Raw genomic sequence first — 18,667 nt, 5'->3', positions numbered from 1 at the left:
TTGAGAACCCGTAAAAAAACGGTGTAGAAATGTTATAGAGCCTACTTCTCGTAACATTTTTTAAATATAATTCAGCTTCAAAAAAATTCTGGTAGGCCTGGTTTCTAACAGATAGCGCACTGTATAGAAAATTATGAAAATTTGACAATTCTTACTACTATTTATAAATAATACAGGTATTAAACGCGCACGTAACGTATTTACTACTAAAGTACCTTTTTTTACAATGATCCGTGGTTAAAAATCAGTTAATTATAACTACTTTCTAAACATTGGAGTGGTAAATAAAATACCTGAAAAATACAGTTCCTTTTATTAGCTTTTTGTTAATAAATTGTTACTTCAACTCAACAGAAATTGGTACAAACGTCGAACGCTGATTGTCATTACATGAGCATTTACAGTCGAATAGCTAATTACACTGAAATTGAGCTTTGCTTCACTGGTTGAAATATGCGAGTGCACCAAAATAAGCGAAACCTACATGTCTCATGTATTCGAGGGTTTATGAAACGGTTCTTCCTAAACTAAAGTAAAAGTACTAAAGGAACGGAACGGTTCGAACTTTTTGGATAACTGATCGATAATGAGTTGTTCGATCAATAGTTTAAACCTTAGGAACTTTTATAACATGTTTAGATCCCATGAGATTCGTGATCTTGGAACGCATTTCTGATTTCGACCTAACACGATTTCATGCTCAAAAATCTAGATTTTCATTTCACCGCGTACGTACGTACGAATTTTTGCAATAGGGATGTTGACGAAGTCTTATAATAATATAAATTAGATAAAAAAAACATGAAAGAATACAAGTAGTTAAATACAAAACGTTCTGCTGCTACTAAAGTTTATGATGTGAACATAATAGTGACGTCACAATAATGTATCATTTTGTGAAAGCCATCTGGGACCCGCCTAAATGAAGAACTTCGTTATACATCAAGCAGTTTTGTTGTTTGAAACTAAATTTATACACAACAATACAAAATAATATCGACATGCCTACTGCAGACTGTTTCATACACTTTATAAGTAACTTAGTCGCATCGTGTCGGGTTGCAAATGCGTTCAAAGTTTTAACCAGACTCGAATACATGAAAAATTATGTTATGTTTTGTAAGGGTTGCTACACACATAATCGGGCCGGCATTAATCGGCACAGCCGGGCGGTAAAATCGAATATGTGTAGATGAATGTTCGGGAAAAAAGCCGCTCGTCTTTGCCGCTCGATTACAAAGGCCGGGCAACAGCCGAATGGAACAATCGGCCAAACCGGGCGGTAAAATCGAATATATGCAGATAATGTTCGGGAATCACAAACCGCTCGGAGCCGCACACAATCACTCGGCTCGGCAACTGCCGACTTATGCCGATCGGCTTTTGGCAACAATTTTTGTTCAGTAGTGCTAAAAATGTGGGACGAAGACGACGTGTTGTTAATTTCCGCAGCTTTTGTCGTTATTGCCGGCTCTTTACTACGAAAACCTCGAAGATTCTGGGTGCGAAGAGGCCTTCAAAATCGTGACAATGAAGATTTTCTTAATAGATTACAAGAAGATGACTGTGATGTGTTAAACTTAGAATACAGAAGCAACGGTGGATTCAAAGATTTTTTTAAAATGTCAAGTAGTGATTTTGAATTACTTCTTCAACTGATTGGACCATCAATTAACAAAAATGATACAAAATGGAGAACTGCTTTAACTGCAAAAGAAAAACTCGGAGTTACTTTAAGATATTATGTATCTGGAGACTCATTTGGAAGTTTAATGCAGACATTCAAAATTTCACAGCAAAGTGTTTCTGAAATAGTACCTGTAGTAAGTCAAGCTTTAATCACAGAGTTGAAGAGCTTTATGCAGGTAAGAAATAATTCAAGGTGATTAATTGTTGGGTTAAAGGAACATATTCGAAATTAGAATCTGCATTTATTTTTTTATTTATTAAAAAAAATGGAAACATTTTTTGGTATTACGAAATCAATCACAAATAAAATTAACAAATAAAGTCAACATAAAATAACTTTAGCATCTAGCTTTTAACTAAAAAATTATCAGTCACGCGAATATTACTCCGTAATAATTTCAGGAATGGAAAGTTGCGTCGCTTAAGAACTATCATCCATCATAAATCAACATAAACACCACATTTTTAGCATGTTGCTTTGAACAAACTAAATGCACGACATTAAGCTAAAGGATCACGTGATTGTTCTTCTGCAATAACTTTAGGAACGGAAAGCTGCGTTTCTTGAGAATTATCAATCAAAGCTGGTTTATTGTTATTTATGGAAATATATCCTTGTTTGTCAGAATCTGGCACAAAGTTATTAGTACCATCATTAGTTGCAGAGCTGGTACTTGTGTCTGGTCGATAGTAATTATATGAGTCGTATACTCCGAGTTCCCCCTCCATTAGAAGGGTATTTATTTTATTTTGCAAAGTAAGTCTTGCGTAAGGACAATAAATTTTTCTCAACTTCACAGCTACTTGGTCACCGAACAAGGAGAATTCATCTTTGTCACTCCGATTTTTGTATACCTCCGTCATAATAGAATATGCACTCGAAATTTTTTCGTTGACATTCCCCACGTTGCGTGAACGCTTTCGGCATTCATCTGAGGTTTCAGTGCAAGCAGTCGTACTATCTAAGCTGTCTTCAGCAGTGTAATCAATCTGAAAAAATAATAATTACTTATAAATAAATAGTTTTCTACATTTCAGATGCCAAATACCGAAGAAAAGTGGAAAAATATAGCAAAGGGTTTTAACGATAAATGGAACTTTCCGAATTGTCTCGGTGCGTTAGATGGGAAACATGTGCGAATTGAAGCACCATTTCACAGTGGCACTGATTACTACAATTTTAAAGAATACTTTAGTATTGTGTTAATGGCACTTGTAGATTCTGATTATAATATCCTGTATGCTAATGTTGGATGCCAAGGTCGAATATCAGACGGCGGAGTTTTTTCAAATACTATATTGGACAATATAGAAACATTGAATGTGCCAGAAGACAGTGAGCTTCCTGGGAGACCGTGCCGGACACCATACGTAATTATAACTGATAATGCATTTCCTTTAACAGAAAGATTTATTAAACCATACACATCTTTAGGGAAAAAGGGATCGAAAATTAGAATTTTCAATTATCGTTTGAGTCGAGCACGTCGGATGGTTGAAAGTACTTTCGGAATTTTAAGTAAAGTGTATGGGTGCTTTCGAAGACCGTTCAAATTACAACCTAGCAAAGTAACAAAGGTTGTGATGGCATTATTACATCTACACAATTTTCTCCGAAGAAATGATGAATCGAGGCATTTATACGAATACTACGCGTTTCAAGGTGATAGAAGAAATGCCACAAATGACGTGGGAATAAACGTAGGAGAGGCTGAAGAAACTAACGCTGAAAATGCAAATATTGAACCAATAATGCTGTACAATTTTTCGCCCGGTGAAATTGTCAGGGATGAATTTGCTGAGTATTTCTGCTCGCATCAAGGAAAAGTTCCTTGGCAAAATAAGTATTAAAATTTATTAATATGTACTAAAATCAGTGTAGCTAGCTAGATTTGTGTTGATAATTAAATAAATATGTTGTAGTATAGATTTTAGTTTTTTATTTACTACTAACTAGCAACCCGGCCCGGCTTCGCACGGGGATTTCTTACAATTATGTTTTGTATGAAAAAACTTTCGAGAATAAACTGTTTGAATATAATGTAAACTGCAATTAATTTCGTTGAATAAAACAAATACAAATGCTAACTTTGTTTTATACTATGTAGTCTAGGTACACTAATCTACACTAATATTATAAAGAGGGAAACTTTCTTTGTTTGTTTGGTTGTAATGAATAGGCTCAAAAACTACTGGACTTATTTTGATGAAATTTGAAAGATAGACTAAACCTTTAGGAGTAACATAGGCAATTTAAAAAAAATCCCAGGAACAAACATTTTAATAACATAGCAATCGACCGGGGCTTCGGTTGCGTTAAATTTCCTTTATTTTAACGTAATGCTGCACTGAAAACTATGTTGGCCGTCGTATTTGTAAGTGGCAACAAAACATATTGATTTTCTGGAGATCCTACTCGAGAAAGAGCAACATATAATTGCCCATGCGAAAAGCACTCCTTTCTGAGGTCGATGCCAACAATCGAAAATGTTTGTCTCTGGGATTTATTTATAGTGAGGGCAAATGAGACCTTTACAGGAAACTGTAACCTTTCAAAGTATATACTTAGGTAAATCCGTCGGTATCATTGGGATCCCTATCGGTAATGTAACTATTGGATTTTTGCATGTTAAGCCGATTTTAATTAGAAGTACCGGTTTAAAAAAATTACATAAATATACACCCTCAATAAAAAATTTATTTAATTCGAAAACGCAATCATTCACTTTTAATTTTTTTAATAGCGCCATCTGTCGTTCCATACTATAAACTGGCAAAATTTCAAATTTTAATAAAAATTTTTGCATGTTAAGCCGATTTTAATTAGAAGTACCGGTTTAAAAAAATTACATAGAAATACACCCTCAATAAAAAAAAATATTTAATTCGAAAACGCAATCATTCAAATTTAATTTTTTTAACAGTGCCATCTGTCGTTCCATACTATAAACTGGCAAAATTTCAAATTTTAATAAAAAAATTTTGCATGTTAAGCCGATTTTAAATAGAAGTACCGGTTTAAAAAAATAACATAAAAATACACCTTTAATAAAAAAAAATATTTAATTCGAAAACGCAATTATTCACATTTTAATTTTTTTAATAGCGCCCTCTGTCGTTCCATACTATAAACGGGCAAAATTTCAAATTTTAATAAAAATTAATCAAAATGTCAATGAATATAAGAAATATTTTCTAAAAATCAATAAAAATAAATAAAATGAAAAAAAAAAAACTTACACACGGGTACCACGGATCGAACCATCGACATCGACATCAACTATATGACCCTTGGCATTTACCACTGAGCTATTGAATGATACTTACAGGTGGCGAAATTTTGAATAGGATTCTTATAAATTTTTCTTTTCAACCTCATTTGGTCTTTTCTTAAAGTCAAATTTAAAAAACCTATTTTTTATTGCATAACATTAATAACATAAGCTACTGTCCAAATTTCGCTTTTATAGCTTCTATGGTTTAGGCTGGGCATTGATTAGTAAAAAATCATCGGTCCGCGCGCAGTTTCACCCGCGTGGACTACAAACAATGCCCAGCAGTGGGATAAAAAGTAGCCTATGTTACTCCTGAAGGTTAAGTCTATCTCTGTGCCAAATTTCATTCAAATCGGTCCAGTAGTTTTTGAGTTTATTCGTTACAAACAAAAAAACAAAAAAACAAATCTTTCCTCTTTATAATATTAGTTTGGACTAGCTTCCCGCCCCGTGTCTTCGCCCGCACTTTATTAGATTTTCAACTAAGTAAATCGGTTTAGCGGCTTTGACGTGAAAAGGTAACAGACAGACAGATACTTTCGCAAGGATAAGGGTTACATGGATGGGATGGATAAGGAGAATGGATATTATCAGTTAATCTAATCTATAACACAGATACACTTAACATAGACAGAAAAGGCCATTTATAATTGTGTAGACAACTTACCATTTGCGAATCCATAGTCTTGCGAGGTTTATTTCTGGATGATAAAAATAATAAAGATTTGTAGGCGAACCATTTCGAAGTAAATGATTCATCGGCCCCAGATCCACTCTTTTTGCTGTCTTGTTCTTTCTTTTTTTCCCTTAAAAAATGACTTTGGAGGTTTTTAATTTTTCTCTCAACTTCAACTTTTTCGACTTCAAACTTTGCTGCAATTTCTACTAAGGCATCATGTCTTTTGATTTTATTTTTATAGAATTCGTCTTTTGAATCCCATAACAACGGGTAAGACCGATAGCACTCGATAAATTGGATTGTTTTTTCCTGCGACCACTCCATTTTACGTGTGTATACTACGACAAGCATGTACAAAATGACCACAAACATTCAGAGACGACGCCGACGCGTGACGCCCGAATGAAAACCGAATTGTGCCGATTGAACCCGAATGAACTACGTATATACCCGATCGGCACAAGCCGAATGAAACCGAATGTTGTAGTAGTAGTTGCGAGTCGGCTTTTTCGTTCCACAAATACCGTTCGGCAGTTGCCGAATCGAATGATGCGTTTACTCGAATGAACTACCCGATCGGCACAAGCCGAATAAAGCCGAACAAGTGCAGTGATTACTTCGGGTCGGCTTTGTTGATCGACAAATGCTGCCGAACCGACAGTGCCGACCCGCCTATGTGTGTAGCAACCCTAATATCACTTAAGGTTCACAAGATATGGCTACGCAATGGCTACTCGTATTAAGTGCTCGCTACAATTCCATGCTACACATTATTTCAATTCGCTCGCACTCTGTTCCACAACAGTTCAAGTAACCATTGCGAGCAAAGTATATAAAAATCTATGTTACAAATAAATATACCCAGATTTCATTTACATAAAACGTCTCGATAAACATGAAAGCTACAACACGTACTGGTATTTCACGCTTTATATGCCTCAATATTTAAACACTGCTAAAGTAAAACATATACTTTTCAAACAATATCCCGTTATCAAACTGAAAAATAATCATAATTACATAGTTTTTGCGCTAGAATACAACAAAATACACTTATTACAAGCTACGATCTACTTGGTGGTTATATATCGACAATAAATTAATGCCAGAGTATCAGTTACATCCTTATCGACGTTAGATTTCCTAATTTTAACATTGAGAACGCGTTAACTATTGTTTGAAGTCCTCGGCGCCTGCGTAGCTTCCCGATTATACAAATGGGGTTATATTCCCGATTACAACTATTATCTGATTAATTATTATTAATGCTGAAGTAACAGGTGAAGCTTAGGTACAACAACGTCGCTATGTAACAGGTTCCCGCTAGCTAAAAGGAATTAAATAAAATATACTTACATTTACATACTTACACTTAATGTTAAAAAAATAATTTTACAAAACAAAATTTACTTTCTACCAATACAACAGAGTCCATACTCCCAAAGACGTAAATAAAAAGTATTAATAGACTGACAGGAACAATCAACTCTTAAGAGAAGTCAAATGTGTTCTATCGAAAAACAAATCTCGCAGATATACAGTTCCAGGAAATATATAATAATAAATAACTCATTATCTACTAAATTTGGTGTTATGATGCTCAGCTAAACAAAAGCATTTGACTGTTGGGCTTAAACCAAACTATTAAGGCTTTTGGTTGTATGAACATGAACTAAATCACTGTTATAATTGATTAAAAGATTTTTTTTTCATGAAAGAGTTAATAACAAAAACGGAAACAAAATCTGTCACACTGTTAAAAATAATAAAAAGATATATGGAATGAAATCGAAATACAGGATGAACACTTACAGTTAACCACAACACAATGGAAGCTACGCAATAAAGCAAAGGACAGATCCCGAGTAAGCAGAGTTGATTTCCCTTCATATAAAAAAGTAATGAATTTTACCAAATATAGGCAAGTTTGTAAAATATAACGGAACCAACCTGAATAATTAAGAATACATTATTGAAAAAAAGAACTTCACCAAATATATTTCAAACAACAGAACAGTTTCAACTTTCCTTACTCTTGCGTTGGCATTTAATTTCCTTTTAGAATCCAAAGCTGCCATTTGGTCACAATTGGGAACATTTTCTCATTCAGATCTATTTCTTAATCAACTAATTGAATGATGAAAATGGGTATGATAATTTAAATATCATATAACAGTTGTTAAATACCTTTATTATTTTAATGATTTAATTTTTTTCCGAAGTTTCATGTATGGCTTACTTCAAATACCAACGGGGATCAGTAAAATTGTGAATTCATGAAAATAGGCCTATCAATAGGAGAGCGGTCGGCTGACTCGATTCTCGTTTATGAACATTAATAGTATTAAGACCCGTTAGTTTTTATGGATCATTTTCGATATTTTTAGTGTACATTTATTAATCTAATAATACCTTATACAACTTTCACGATAATTTTACACCGTCTAAGAACAATATTCGACGATGTTAATTTTAAAAATTCGATATATTTTTTTTTGACATTTTATATTAAGTATGATGAACAACATGAATTGATTGTCGTTTAAATTTGCATGAAATACGATTTCTGATACATGTTGCGTTATGCTTTTGATAGTAAACATAAGACCAAACGAAATATTAAAAAAAAAATACAGTTGAATCGAAAACCTCATCTTTAAAAGTTGAAAAGGCATAAAGGAATAGGTAGTATATAAAACAATATACAGTTGAATTTAGAACCGCATGCTTTCGAAGTTAAAAATGCGTACAAGAATACATAAGTCCGTAGTCGAACGCATGAACCGATGAGAATCGAGTGTTCCATAGTCGCTGGTGGCGGCGCTGTCAGCTGTAGCGCGCGCTGTGTGCGTGTGCGGCGTGCGACGGAGCGCCGCACTGCGTGTGTGCGGGCACGCTGTGCGTGTGTGGGGGGGTGTGGCACACGGCGTGCGGGTGTGGGGGGGTGTGGCACACGGCGAGCGTGTGTGGGTGCGCGTCACACGTGGCGTGCGCGGGTGGCAGTGCGCCGCACACGCTGCGGCGGCCCTACGGCCGGCGCGTGGCGAACACGCCGCGCGACATGTAGCCGCCATTGGGGCCTGACGCTACAAAATAGACAAATTCACTCGAAATAAGGAGTTACATTTTCTTCGTTTCTCTCTTTCTAATAAAGTAGACAGAAATGGAGGCATCGTAAAATTTCAATACTCCTTTTTGATTTATTACAATAATGATTGTGGCTCCCCGTTAGCATGTTCTGCCGTAGCGTTGAAGGATCTCGTATGACATTTACTATCAAATGTTATCAATTTTTGTTATAAATAAACGAGGTTCCTTGGGAAGTTTACTTAATCACTAACAAGACATACAAAGTACTATAAGAAAAAAGTAGTTAATACTTACGCTGCGAAGGGAAGGGCAAGCAGTTAGACTTGAGAATTTCTTCATGATTACCGTATGCACAAAATTTCACTACAACAGTATTCGCTGAGATGCCCGTAATCTCAGCTTCATAAAACTGAAACAATAGAATAAAGGTTATATATTTACAAATTTAGATTAGAACGGATTAGAATTAGATTTAAGAATTATTTTCTTTCACATCTTTGTGTGCTCCAGGTTCCACAATCTACTCTTTGTCCGGTCTTTGACGTCTTCAGTTTCATGTCATCAGCCAGGTTTAGCCAGTTTTTGGCTAAACCTAACTGATAATGACCCCCCTACCCCCTACCGGCGGCCCGGCGGAAGCGGACTGCCGCCTGCTGGAGCACAGTGCCTGGTTGCGAACTCACGTTGTTGTCCTCCCAGTAGAGCGCCAGGCAGCGGTCGCCGACCTTCCAGCTGATGTCGGCGACGCCGAGCATGGCGCGCGCCTGCTCGTTGACGGCCGCGTTCTGGAAGCCCAGCAGCGAGCCCGGCAGGAACGGACCCGCGCCCCGAAGCGCGCCCTGGACAAAGTGCAATGTATAAATAGCCCTTTTACATTTATACTTTTACATCCTTTTACATCTATACTTTTACGTTACATTTATAACAAGAAAGTGTTCAATCCACGTTTTTTTCTTCAAAGTATATTGAACTAACAGTTCCACTAATCGTGATCATTGGCGGTCCCTAAGTGCTGCCCAGAGATTAAAAAACACCTGGAAGACTATGCTAGCGAAGAGGCAACTATTACAACCGCCAATGTTATACTGCATTGACGGATTAAAAATAATTATCAGTAATTATTTTATGGTGGTTACCTGCATCTCTTGCGGACGAGCGCCGTAGCCGTACTGCCGGGCCCCATAGCCGGCTGCGCCTGTTGCCATGTAGTTGACCCCGGGGTACACGGCATTGGGCTGCTCCATGTAGCCATTCGGCTGCGCCTGCTGCCGTCGCCCGTACCCTTGCTCCTGGTACTTCATTTCATTGTTCCTCCTGAACGGCGGAATCTCCTGCATGTTCTGATTATACGCCTTATGTTGATACTGCTCGGGGTGCTGATACGTCCGCTGTGGCTCTTCCACTGGACGCTGCTGAGCCAACATATTCAAATTCGCCGTCGCCTCCACTAAACTATCCATGTTGGAGTTATTGCGATAGTTTTGCTGATGCTGCATTTTATTGTCGCTCAGTCTATCGTTCCTCATATTCCTATCAGAATACGAAGGAGGTGGGTTCTGATATGAATTGCCATACGGAACATTCATGTTTACATTACTACTGGATGTACTCTGCGGAGGTGGTTGATGATGTTGGTGATGCTGCTTATTCCTCTCATCTAATTTCTTCTGGAACCGTGGAGGTTTCTCAGTTACAGTCTGATATTTACGATCGTCTCGATGTGATGAATGATGGTTGTCGTTTGAGAAGTGGCCCCTATTTTCAGATCTCTGTCGATTGCCGTTATCATACCTTGACGACTGACCGCGAGAATTATTTTTGGCACTGTTCTTCTCCCTCTGTCCATAGTTCCTATCATTTCTATCATCAGTATTAGAATTATATTGGCGATTATTCCTATCTTTTTCGGGTACATTAGGTAGTTTGTCTTCTAGAAAATCAAAAAGACTTATTTTTCCCGATGGTTTAACAGGTATCCCATCTTCATCATTTGGCTCTTTATTTCGTCCTTTCCGCTTCGGCTGATCAGGTTCTTTTTGTGGTTTCTCTTTATTCCTATTTTCCGAGTTATCTCGCTTTTGTAATATTTTTAAAGCCCTATCAACATTATTCTTAGTATACTTGAGAGCATTTTCAGCCTGTTCCTCAGAGAAACCAGCATCAACTATCTTCTGAACATTTGCATCCAGTAAAGGTTTAGTGCCACCACCAAATACCTTAAAAGAAAGAAGATGAATTATGAGTATAATAAAATGACAAATTCTTATAAATTACTACTGATTTTCTTAAAAACCAAAGATGGAAAGATGAAAGATGTAGACCAGAGAAAGTGAAAAGAACACTGTTGCGATGCGGCCCAAGGGTCCCGAAGCATAATAACTTAAGTCATAAACCATATGAACATGTTATAATTTAGTCTAAAAGCATAAATAAACATAAATGTATGCTTGGAATTGGTCTGCCTTCCCCACCATCCATCTGTAAAAAAAAATATTCACCTTCTTGACACCAGAGAGTCTTTGGGCCTCAGCAATTGCACCTTTCCTCTGGGCTTCAAACTCTGCATTGTCCTGCTTGGCAGCTTCCTGCAGACTTTTAAACTGTTTGTCAACGGTCTGTGCCTCCAACCGCTGCCCAAACGGAATCCATGGGGGTGGGCCACCATCAACTCCTATGCCACCTAAAATAATTTTGTTTTAATGACTTGCGTAGCAAACCACAAACATTCAAATACATACTAAAATTAACATACAAGATAATTTTATCTGTCTGTAAAACACTGGACTGATTTTCAAGGGTCCCCACTAATACAAAAAGTGAGAAATTCTATCTTTCTGTCTGTTATAGTTGTGCAGCAAAACCAAGAAAAATTATTAATTATTTGGAGCTGCAAAGGTAAACATGGGCAATTTTTTTTCACAGCAACAGGAAAATGGAGAATTTAAGCTTATACAGAGCTGCTGACAATGGCTAGCTATAGATCTGGTGACTTGTAGTTAATATTGTATGTATCCTAAATTGAGAAAGTCTACTCTTACTTGGAGATAACCAAAATAAATCTTCAATTGGTCGGCTGGTTTTTGTAAGTAATGCAATAATTAATTCATTGATTCATATTTAATAAAACTGTAGGAAATGGGAAAATAAGTTTATCTGTTTGTTTATTTTTTAAGAACAACATGATGAATTTTAACGAAACCATTTTGCTGCTTAGCAATTAAAAATTCAATATGCAGCCCGGAATGTACAAAAGAAGATGAGAGAGTGAGCTATTAAGAAAAGAATAATAACAATAGAGATACTGACAAGGTCTTTAAACAATATAAATTAGTTAATAATGTTAAGGAATAAACACCTTATTAAAAACATTATGTGAATTTGTAGTTAGAATTTTGACACAATAAATGTTTTATATTCATTTAAAATATAACTGGAAAGTCTATTTAAAAAAAATCAAAACTGTTTAAAAATATTTGTCATCTGTGAAAAAATAAATTTGGAAAAACTTTGATTCTTACATAATATCCATAAAAGCAATAATTAAGGTAACTACCAAACAAATAAGGTTCATGATTTGAACAAAATACTCAGGTGTGACATCACACTTCAGTAGCATTTTGCATTTTGGATTAGTCACATTTTTTGTTTATTGAAGTGTTCACTAATGTTTAAATGTCAAATTAAATTATTAACCAAAAACCAACAATTTGTCATCGAGCCTATTAAATGGATTGATCTGGGCAATATATAGGGTACAATTCATTTTGGTTATTAAAACACCTGATGGTGTACCATTATAGACTCAAGTCGCAGGCCACAGGTTGTGTTAAATAAATTGCTTGCAGCATACTTGTCTTTACTCTTAGTGGAAAAAACTGGGTGAAGCAATAAAATAGAGAGCTTTTTATTAATATTCAATTTGAGATACAATCAAATGTTTAATTTGATGAAGGCCAAGATTGTAACGTGCAGTGGAATAGAGGAATAGCCTGCGTAGCACACAATAGATTTAATTTATTTAAATTTACTACACAATATAATAAATTTATGTATAATTTATTTAGTTATAAAGATTAAGAATATTCACACGACAGTATTTTTCAAAAGCCACGAGGGATATGACAGTGTCTTTCTTTTTATTTCTTGCTTGGCTATAAAACCTTAATATAATTCACTTTTGCTTAAATAGTGTATATTCAATTACCTCTAGTGTGCTTGGCTAGACTCCTGTTCAGCTCCCATTTTTCTATCATATGGGACACCTTTCCACCTAATATTGATATAACACTTGGTGAGAGCCATATAACTCCATGAACCACCTCCAACCCTTCATTCTTTAACAACAATTTGGTTCCTGGTGGGGTGTTGATACTAAGGCTTGGTATAGGACTGGTCTCCAAGCCTGTACACGACGATTTCCCATCGTGTAGCGTCAGTTTCAACATACGGGGTGCAGATGAGGATTCCTCATTAGCTTTAGGAGCAGACACATTCCGTATCTTCTGAATTTGAACAACTATAGGCCTTTCTAACTTAGACGGATCCTTTGTGAAATCTTCGGGGAAAGCACTGTCCCCAATGTCTCGTAAGTCATACTGTAACAACAGGAGCACCTTGTAGTACAATTCAAAGTGACAGCAAATTAGAAAATATAAAAGACAATATTCATACTCACATCTAAAGCTTTTTTGCTAAGTATATTTACATCTTGTATTTGTCCATTTTCACTAATATTATCGATACCTTCTTGACTCAAATGCCTGGAAAACCCAAAAATATTGTTAGGGAAGGAAACACATTTACAAGTTGTTATAGATCATTTCAAAGATTAATTACCAGCCTAACTCCTTGAGATTGTCTAGGAGTGACATATTTTCATCTGAAGCTAAATTACACCATGTCTTTACAAGAAATTATCAATAAAAATAATGTAAAACCGTAAAACCCACGGACATACGGTTTTCAATGACATGACATGCACTGCACAGATTATGTAGCGCTAAGATAAAAATAAAAGATGACATAATTATTGTTTTACATGGCAACTAGTTTTGCTTGCGGTTTTCCATTCGTAGCATTCGTGGAATATTCACGCATTAAATATATTCCGTGATTACTAATTTTGTGATCTCTTAGTTTTATTTACAACAGTCATATTATTTCATTATATAGATCTACATCTGAATATGATCTTCTTAATAATTAAATTCTCTTGCTAATATTTAAAAAACTTATTGGTATTGGCAACCCTATAATTTTTAATGTCAAAAGTTTAATGACCCCAGTACATGTCAATGTCATGCATGAGGTATCTAGATACTGCCAAAGCGTATCTTCACAATTTCAATTTGATCTCATATTTGATTTGATTAAACTTGATAAGATTGACAAAGAAAACTACACAATTAGAAATAGTATTACTTATATGTTGGTTTCGGCATCATTATATTCGAATAAAAATAAATAAAGTCGTCATGTCTGTAAGTATGGTTATATCTTAGTATAGATTATATTTACACTACCTATTGTTCGATGTTCTTTTTGATCCTACGTGGCTTAAAATTTCACAGACTATGAAGTCCTGTTCAGTTTAAGATTATACTTACATTATTTTTCAACTGATCATAATTAATGAATTGGTATAATTACACTCTGGATTTGTTTTACACTGTCGAAAGCTCTTATTGTACACACATACATATGATCACGTTCATATCCTTAACGGGGTAGAAATAACCAACAATGTCATCACAAAATACCTGTGTTCAACATAAAACTATATTATACAGATCGGCAACCAATTAATATTTAACTTTTCAGACTCATGTTTTCAACGTAGAAATGACTTGCGAGGGTTGCAGCGGGGCAGTAGAAAGAGTTCTCAACAGATTAAAAGGCCAAGGAGTGGACAATGTCGCGATTAGTTTACCTGAACAAAAGGTGGTCGTAACATCGTCTCTCAGCAGTGACCAGCTTTTAGAAGTTATCAAAAAAACAGGCAAGAAAACAACTTATGTGGGCACACAATAATTAAGGTTGAATTGTATATAAAATATAAATGTGATGATAAGTAACAATATTTACATAAGTTATTCACAAACAAAATTTACATTTATATACTTGTTTTAGAAATTTGTATAATTTTGTGAAGTCATTTTTTTAATCAATAATTTTTAAGGAAGATACTTTGCTACTGCTTATTATGACCTACAATTTGAATGTCTTGAGTTTTTGAAAAAACTTCAGCATGTAAAAAATGACTTGTATGTAACAATATTTTTATGATTAATAAATTTTAATATTTTTAAAATAAATCTTTTATTCATTATAATAAAATAACACAGAGAAGTCACTGAGTCATCATAATTTTAATCAATTGTTTTATCTTTGCTCAGTGCATCCTCAAGTGTATTGATTCTCAAGTCCACAAGGTCCACTGCTTCATGCAAGGCATTCAAATGATCAACAATAGCATTAACAGTGGGCAGAATATCAGCACAATCACATTCCTTGACCTTACTGCTTACCCCACATGTGAAAGTCTTATTCATACTCTTGTGTTTTTTTAAAAGTGGCTCATTGCCCAGTCTACTGTCACCAAGTAATTTAAATCCACTGTTTATAGGAAAACTTCTTTTTTTACCCACCCATTCAATGGTACCACTTGTGTAACACACATCATTTTCTTTCAACTTTATCATTCCAAATAAATCTTCCTCTTCTTTCTGTATGACTGTGTCAGTGCCAATAGATTTATCTATGATCGAGGGTATGGTGTATGTGGTTCGACTGGGCGGGGGGCGAGGGATGTGACTGATATGACCCACACTGTAGGAGCTTTGTCCAGACTCATGTTCAGAAACAGATGACAAATCAACCCTTGGTGAGGACTTATTAAAGCCAATCTGTTCATCAGACTTGTGACTGATGACAGTACTATTGGCTGCTGGTTCTTGAAAACTCCCAGTATCAGCTATGTCATCCAAGTAGACAAATGTAGTTACTGGATATTTGGAGCTGTGATAGCACAGATACCAGGCTCTTACATCCTGATTTGATAATTAATAGCATTAATTCTTTTAATAAATACCCTAATATGAAGAAGAACGTTTGAGCATCAGGTTCATATTACAACTTTCTCTGAATTCAAGCTTTTGGAAAGCTATTGAATATTTTGTTGCAACCTGTGTCAATGACCATTCCTGAATGGGAGAAAAAGCAAAAATCTGTAGTTGTATAATTAATATAATGTATGTATGTCAAATTTACTTTTTAAATACTATACTTACATCTAATTATAATTACAAAAACCAATTAAAACTACATCTAAATTACATTGTTAGCTAACAACACTATCTTTTTTTGACCACCTGGTGTCGCCCCTTGGAGGTGGATGTGGCCTTGGAAGTTTGAGAAGTAGATCTGGGCATGGAAGGATTATGTGGAACATTCTCTTTAATATCACTGAGCTCTGTAAAATTGGTTTTCCACAAAAATACCTGAAAAAATATATTTTATATTTGAGTCAATACATAATTTTTCTTTAATATCACTTACAGGGAAGACAGTGCAAAAAAACTGCAAAGTATATAGATATTGACTTTTTACTTTTGCTGGTGTCTGTTGTTAAGAGTGAGCACTTATATTAAAAATGTCTTTCAAAATTTGCATCCTTCACAGAATTTGCTCTCAAGTTTGTTGCATTTTCTTTAACCATTTACTTCTTTGTTGTTTCATATAAATAATATGACTACTTACCAGTTTATCATCACCGGCTGATGCAAAAGCATCACCACTGGGTGAAAAGGTGACTGCATTTACAGCACCACTGTGTCCACTTAGCGTGAATAGTGGATGCCCTTCAAGTAGGTCCAATATCTGTTTAAAAAAAGTTCTTTTGGATATGCGGAAATGTGTTTAAAGCTATCAGTATTCTACATGAAAAGGATGATTTAGAATAGAACCACTCCATATCTTCCCATGGATGTCTTTTAAACGTGCCGTGTGGTTCCCGGCACTATTACAAAAAAGAATAGGACCACTCCATCTCTTTCCCATGGATGTCGTAAAAGGCGACTAAGGGATAGGCTTATAAACTTAGGATTCCTCTTTTAGGCGATGGGCTAGCAACCTGTCACTATTTGAATCTCGGTTCTATCATTAAGCCAAATAGCTGAACGTGGCCATTCAGTCTTTTCAAGACTGTTGGCTCTGTCTACCCCGCAAGGGATATAGACGTGATCATATGTATGTATGTATGTATGTCTTTTAAACTTGGGATTCTTCTTGTAGGCAGTGGGCTAGCAACCTGTCACTTTGAATCTCAATTCTGGCATTAAGCCATAAGGTTGAATATGGCTTTTCAGTCTGTTCAAGCCTGCTGGCTCTGTCTATATTTAACCCCACTAGGAATATTGTCATGATTATATGTATGTATGAAAGGATGTGAATTAGATATAGTAAAATAGTATAATGTTTAGTTAATTATCAGCTGTCTGCCTCATGAGGCAAAATTATTAAGATAAAATCATCTATTACTGTAAATAGTTATTTAAAAACCTTCATTTTGCCATCTCTGCTTGCAGTCAATACATAACTGCCACTGGGATGAAAAGCCACTTGTGTCACTGCATCATTATGAATACTGGAATTAAAACAAAGCCATTTACATCAACTGATATAGTATGTACCTAAATAGATATGTTAACAGTACATAGGTCGGTATTTAATTTTAATATAAAATGAAGTTAAAGCAACAATACCATTACCTGTAATACTGTACTAAAGTGTGTGTTCTAGTGTCATAGAGCTTGACATTTCCATTAGATGTGCCAACAGCTATATAGCAACCAGAGGGGTGCCACGCTAAGCACAAACCATGACCTTTCTGTTCTTTGTATGTATGGATACATTCTCCTGAGTTTGGATTCCACAGCTTGGCAGTCTTATCATCAGAACAGGATGCTATCACTGACCCATCACTGGACATGCGGGCACTCCTCACCCAGTTGGTGTGTCCAACAAATGAAGATATAAACTTGTGGTTGCTACTAGACCACATTTTCACAATTTTATCATCTGATGCTGTGATTATCTGCAATTTTCAATGGGACCATAAAGTTTGTGTGCCATAATGTTACAATTTCAAATAAAACAAAACATACTTTAGATCCATCAGGACTAAACTGGACAGATCGCACAGTCTGTGAATGAGCTTTGAACATGCCTGTGCTTCCAGTGACTGTAGGAACCCAAACCCTAACAGTTTTATCCCTAGAAGCAGTTGCCATATATTTTCCAGATGGGGAGAATGTTACGTCCATGACGGCTTCTTCGTGACCTTGAAATCTATAGCTTCTCATTGTACCTCGAGGATCCCATAACTATAACAAAAAAATGATTAGCTTATATTCTAACTTAACCATAAGAATGTATGTCATATTTACAGGCGGTAAATAAATGCTTACTAAAACAGTATTATCCAAAGAACTAGAAGCAATTTGTTGTTCGTTAGGACTATAAAACAATGCCGTGATTCCATTCCGATGGCCTTTGAGCTGCTTTTCTAAGGAAGGCTCCAAGAGTGTACTTTTATCGTCCATTATTTAATTTATTGGTAGAAGGGTTTTTTCTCTGTGCCTACTTTAACTTTAATAACTTAATTAATGATTTTCGATAAACAGTATCTGGAATTCAAATTTTTAAACAATTCAAACAAAATTCAAAGAAATTGACATTTGACAACACAAACTAAATCATTGACAGAGAGAACTTAACTTAAAAAAAAATGTTTACCAACTATTGCGGCAAAGATATTTAAATACAGCAGCAGTAATGTCGAGTGACGTCTCACAAAAAAGGCAAATGAAAGTGTTATACGATATCCATGAGATAGAAAGAGAAAAAAGCAATGCATTATGCATCTCGTTCGTGT

General features: G+C 35.5%; 4 protein-coding genes across 5 annotated transcripts; 2 read left to right on the top strand and 2 right to left on the bottom strand.

The window, feature by feature from the left end:
• Positions 1-299: 299 nt before the first annotated feature.
• LOC106131361 (tudor domain-containing protein 3) lies at positions 300-13,713 on the bottom strand. Of its 2 annotated transcripts, XR_009656911.1 has the most exons (9): positions 13,570-13,713; positions 13,409-13,493; positions 12,938-13,328; positions 11,232-11,413; positions 9,870-10,949; positions 9,417-9,572; positions 9,028-9,142; positions 5,632-8,729; positions 300-2,679 (listed from the first exon to the last, which is right to left on the bottom strand). XR_009656911.1 is itself a non-coding variant. In XM_013330450.2 (8 exons), exons 1-8 carry the CDS (start codon positions 13,602-13,604, stop codon positions 8,671-8,673), a joined length of 2,103 nt encoding a protein of 700 aa, XP_013185904.2. In that variant the 5' UTR covers positions 13,605-13,713; the 3' UTR covers positions 300-8,670. The 2 variants fall into 2 exon arrangements, 1 of the variants encoding a protein (XP_013185904.2); XM_013330450.2 differs by having other exon boundaries at positions 300-8,729.
• Positions 1,416-4,955, top strand: LOC132901747 (uncharacterized). Its single transcript, XM_060944549.1, has 2 exons — positions 1,416-1,865; positions 2,728-4,955. The coding sequence occupies exons 1-2, from the start codon at positions 1,416-1,418 to the stop codon at positions 3,538-3,540; spliced, it is 1,263 nt and encodes a 420-aa protein (XP_060800532.1). The 3' UTR covers positions 3,541-4,955.
• Positions 13,714-14,034: 321 nt separating the features above from the next.
• LOC106131175 (copper transport protein ATOX1) lies at positions 14,035-14,934 on the top strand. The gene is made up of 2 exons (XM_013330177.2): positions 14,035-14,213; positions 14,554-14,934. Exons 1-2 carry the CDS (start codon positions 14,208-14,210, stop codon positions 14,761-14,763), a joined length of 216 nt encoding a protein of 71 aa, XP_013185631.1. The 5' UTR covers positions 14,035-14,207; the 3' UTR covers positions 14,764-14,934.
• LOC106131108 (POC1 centriolar protein homolog A) lies at positions 14,576-18,492 on the bottom strand. Its single transcript, XM_060944815.1, has 6 exons — positions 18,201-18,492; positions 17,898-18,116; positions 17,502-17,827; positions 17,293-17,377; positions 16,492-16,611; positions 14,576-15,782 (listed from the first exon to the last, which is right to left on the bottom strand). The coding sequence occupies exons 1-6, from the start codon at positions 18,333-18,335 to the stop codon at positions 15,102-15,104; spliced, it is 1,566 nt and encodes a 521-aa protein (XP_060800798.1). The 5' UTR covers positions 18,336-18,492; the 3' UTR covers positions 14,576-15,101.
• Between the last annotated feature and the right edge of the window lie 175 nt (positions 18,493-18,667).

Source organism: Amyelois transitella, chromosome 6 (genome assembly GCF_032362555.1).
Source record: "Amyelois transitella isolate CPQ chromosome 6, ilAmyTran1.1, whole genome shotgun sequence".
Classification (NCBI taxonomy): domain Eukaryota; kingdom Metazoa; phylum Arthropoda; class Insecta; order Lepidoptera; family Pyralidae; genus Amyelois; species Amyelois transitella.
This window is presented reverse-complemented; position numbering and strand designations above follow the sequence as displayed.

What these genes read in the sequence shown, in the direction of transcription:
- LOC132901747 (XM_060944549.1), top strand. Translation starts at nt 1,416, where the DNA reads ATGTGGGACGAAGACGACGTGTTGTTAATTTCCGCAGCTTTTGTCGTT. An exon ending in AGTTGAAGAGCTTTATGCAG is followed by an intron (nt 1,866 to 2,727) that starts GTAAGAAATAAT and finishes TCTACATTTCAG; the next exon opens with ATGCCAAATACCGAAGAAAA.
- LOC106131361 (XM_013330450.2), bottom strand. Translation starts at nt 13,604, where the DNA reads ATGTCACTCCTAGACAATCTCAAGGAGTTAGGCTG. An exon ending in AATCTCAAGGAGTTAGGCTG is followed by an intron (nt 13,494 to 13,569) that starts GTAATTAATCTT and finishes TGGGTTTTCCAG; the next exon opens with GCATTTGAGTCAAGAAGGTA. An exon ending in TTAGCAAAAAAGCTTTAGAT is followed by an intron (nt 13,329 to 13,408) that starts GTGAGTATGAAT and finishes CTGTTGTTACAG; the next exon opens with TATGACTTACGAGACATTGG.
- LOC106131108 (XM_060944815.1), bottom strand. Translation starts at nt 18,335, where the DNA reads ATGGACGATAAAAGTACACTCTTGGAGCCTTCCTTAGAAAAGCAGCTC. An exon ending in CTTTGGATAATACTGTTTTA is followed by an intron (nt 18,117 to 18,200) that starts GTAAGCATTTAT and finishes TTTTTGTTATAG; the next exon opens with TTATGGGATCCTCGAGGTAC. An exon ending in CAGCCGGTGATGATAAACTG is followed by an intron (nt 15,783 to 16,491) that starts GTAAGTAGTCAT and finishes TTATCAAATCAG; the next exon opens with GATGTAAGAGCCTGGTATCT.